Genomic DNA, 3,434 nt, shown 5'->3' on the forward strand with positions numbered 1-3,434 from the left:
GTTTTCTCTGGCTCAGTATGCCTCTCACCATGATCACACACAACTTTTCACATGGTGCGGTGAGCGTGGATCGAGGAGCACAAGAATTCTGACTGAGGAGAGAGTAGCTTGTTCTTTGATTCACAAGCAATCGTTGTGATCGAAGAAGTAGTGACGGGTCCGACTTTGAAGTTGAAGCAGATTCAATGTTCTTGGTTTCTCTAATTCATCAAGTTCTTCGCCGATATTCCTTGATTCTTTCTTCATTCTTCTTAGAATTCCTTTCTTTCTCATCTTTGATTCTTCTTCTCCTCTCTTAAACTCACATGACAGAATTTGATGAGAGCTCGGTCACTTTGTGATCTTAATCGTTTCTCCAGCGTGAAGTGACGAATTTTCGATCAACGAGATCAACAGAGGAAGGCTCTGAATCTAATCATCAGGTTCGTCGATTATGGATGCAAATCCAAATTCAAGTCCCGAATCGGGAGGCTTCAACCCTACCATGGACATACGGCAATTCACAGTGTTCTTCAATCAAGTTGCGCAGATTCAAGGCCACATCAACAAGCAGTCGAATCCAAGTCAAGATCCTGCTAGTCCTTATTTCATTCTTCCTTTTAAAAGTCCAGGTATACCTATCACTAATGTTACTCTCAATGGTGCAAATTACGGTGCTTGGAGTAGGGCTATGGAAAGGGCTCTAAAGTCTAAGAACAAAATCAAGTTTATTGATGGTAGCATCAAGAAACCTGAGAGCACAGACTCGATTTTTGAGGCATGAGAGAGATGTAATACATATGTAGTGGCTTGGATAAATCTCTTACTTAGTCCAGACATTTCTCAAAGTGTTCTTTGGACCAACATAGCATATGAATTGTGGAATGATTTAAACCATAAATATTACCAAGGTGATCGTTTTAGAGTTGCTGAACTAAATGAGGAATTGTATGCCCTTAAACAAGGTGACCTTACTGTTACTGCATATTTTGCCAAGCTCAAAACTATACGGGAGGAGCTTGATAATTTTAGATCAATTCCAATGTGTGCATGTGAGATGAAGTATGACTGTGGACTGGGAATTATCAGAATGCAAAGGGAAGAAGATAGAGTTACAAAGTTTTTTAGGGGACTAGGTGAACAATACTCCAATGTCAAGTCACAAATTATGTTGATGAAAGAACTGTCAAGTGTGAACAAGATTTTATCCATGATTACTCAACAAGAGAGAGCTTTTTGGCTTGGACACTACCTCAGACATCAAAATCTTGGCTAGTGCTGCCTTTTCCTCAAACACTGCAAGATTTTTTCAAGGCAGAGGGAGAGGAAGAGGTAGAGGAGGTAGGTCTCAAGCTGGAAGAGGACAAGGAGGCCGAAGCAAGCTGCATTGTTCCTTTTACAACAAAACTGAACACATAGTGGATAGTTATTACAAGAAGCATGGTTATCCACCTAATTACAAGCAACGATTTAATAATCATAGCTACAACAATTCAGCTTCACCTGTCCTAAATTGCATGACAGCAATTGATAACACTGAGGGTGACAATGAGAATCTCAGTGAACAACATCAGATGGCTAGAAGTGACACCACAAGCACTGATTTCACACCAGAGCAGAGAGAAGCAATTTTTGGCACTACTTAGTAGGCGAGACATGAATCATGTTCATAGCATTAGCCAGATTTCAACCAAAAATTCTCATTTACCTTATCAAGGTAAAATGGTACATGTCTTGAATTTTAAATCCAACATCAAGGCTCTAAATGTTTGCACTAAAAAACACAAGTCATGGGTTATAAATACTGGTGCAACAGACTATGTATCATATAACTTGGCAGATTTTCAAAATTATTTTAAAATTGATCCCATAATTGTTAGATTACCAAATGGTGCACTTACTACTAGCTGCATATGGGACCATTGTATTTTCTGACAATTTATACTTGACAAATGCATTGTTCATTCCATCCTTCAATTTTAAACTTTTCTCAGTCTCAAAATTGACTGCATCATTACATTGTAAAATGAGTTTTACTGATAAAAATTGTGAGATACAGGATCTGCACACTTTGAAGATGATTGGTGCAGCTAGCAATGTTGATGGTTTATACATTTTGCTTAAAGAGATTATCACAACATTTTCTAAAGGCAGTAATCAGCAAGCTCCCAAGGAAAATACTCAAGAAAAATTATGGCATGATAGATTAGGTCATCCATCATATGATAGGTTAGTTGCATTGAAAGAACAATTTGACTTCATTGATTGTAAAATAAGTCATGAGCCATGTCACTCATGCCATGTAGGAAAGCAAAAACGCTTGCCATTTTCCCTCAGCTCTACTGTTACAACAAATGTATTTGAGCTCATACATATAGACATTTGGGGACCAGTTTCTATTCCCTCATTTACTGAAAAAAGATATTTTTTGACCATCGTAGATGATAATTCCAGATTTACCTAGACTCTCTTCATGAAAAGTAAGGCCAAGGCATCACAGTTGATTAAAAATTTTGTTGTTTTTGTTAAAACTCAATTTGATGCAGTTGTCAAAATAATTAGAACAGACAATGACCCTGAGTTTTTAATGAATTCCTTCTATGATTCATCTGGAATTATTCATCAAAGAACATGTGTTAAGACACCACAATAAAATGGTATTGTTAAGCATAAGCATCAACACATCTTGGCCGTGGCAAGAACCATCATGATACATGCGCATCTGCCAAAAAGTTTTTGGAGCTATGGTGTTGGATACGCAGTATACTTGATAAATAGGATTTCTTCCACCCTTCTAAGCAACCACCATCCTTACCAAATTCTTCACAAATCCTTACCTGACTTGTCCAACATCAAAGTTTTCGGCTGTTTGGCATATGCGACTAGTCTGACTTGGCATAGAGCTAAGCTAGATCCGAGAGCAAGACAATGCTTACACCTCAGATTTAGGGAGGGAACAAAACGCTACTTATTGTTTGATTTACAAAATAGAGAGATCTTCATGTCTAGATATGTACAATTTTATGAAAATCATTTTCCTTATAAAAATTCACAAAATATTCACATCTTCGAAGTCATACAACATACCACACCTGATCATCATAATGCACACATGTCTCATGGTAACTTTGATTACAATTTTTTAGAGGGCACACAAATTCAGGTTCTAGGCACAAATAATAATAGCAATGTTCACTCTAGCACTAACAATTCCCAGTTAGGTCCACGTGCATCATGGCATAGTGACAATTTGGAACAAAATCATGTTTTGCATGAGTCCAATGATTCTGATGATTTGATAAATTCTCCTAACATTCATGATCATTTTGATTCTGCATCATTTATAAACAATGAAGGAAATAATCTAAACCTACCCACACAAGAAATTACATTGCCTGACAATGCTGTGATAAGAAGGTCCACTAGAATCTCAAAATCTCCTGCATATTTGAAAG

General features: G+C 37.2%; 1 protein-coding gene across 1 annotated transcript; it reads left to right on the forward strand.

Annotated features, from left to right (window-relative positions):
* The first annotated feature begins 433 nt into the window (after nt 1-433).
* LOC130974242 (uncharacterized) lies at nt 434-1,625 on the forward strand. Its single transcript, XM_057899045.1, has 3 exons — nt 434-716; nt 816-1,090; nt 1,206-1,625. The coding sequence occupies exons 1-3, from the start codon at nt 434-436 to the stop codon at nt 1,623-1,625; spliced, it is 978 nt and encodes a 325-aa protein (XP_057755028.1).
* Nucleotides 1,626-3,434: the final 1,809 nt, after the last annotated feature.

This window comes from Arachis stenosperma, chromosome 1, assembly GCF_014773155.1.
Source record: "Arachis stenosperma cultivar V10309 chromosome 1, arast.V10309.gnm1.PFL2, whole genome shotgun sequence".
Lineage (NCBI taxonomy): Eukaryota > Viridiplantae > Streptophyta > Magnoliopsida > Fabales > Fabaceae > Arachis > Arachis stenosperma.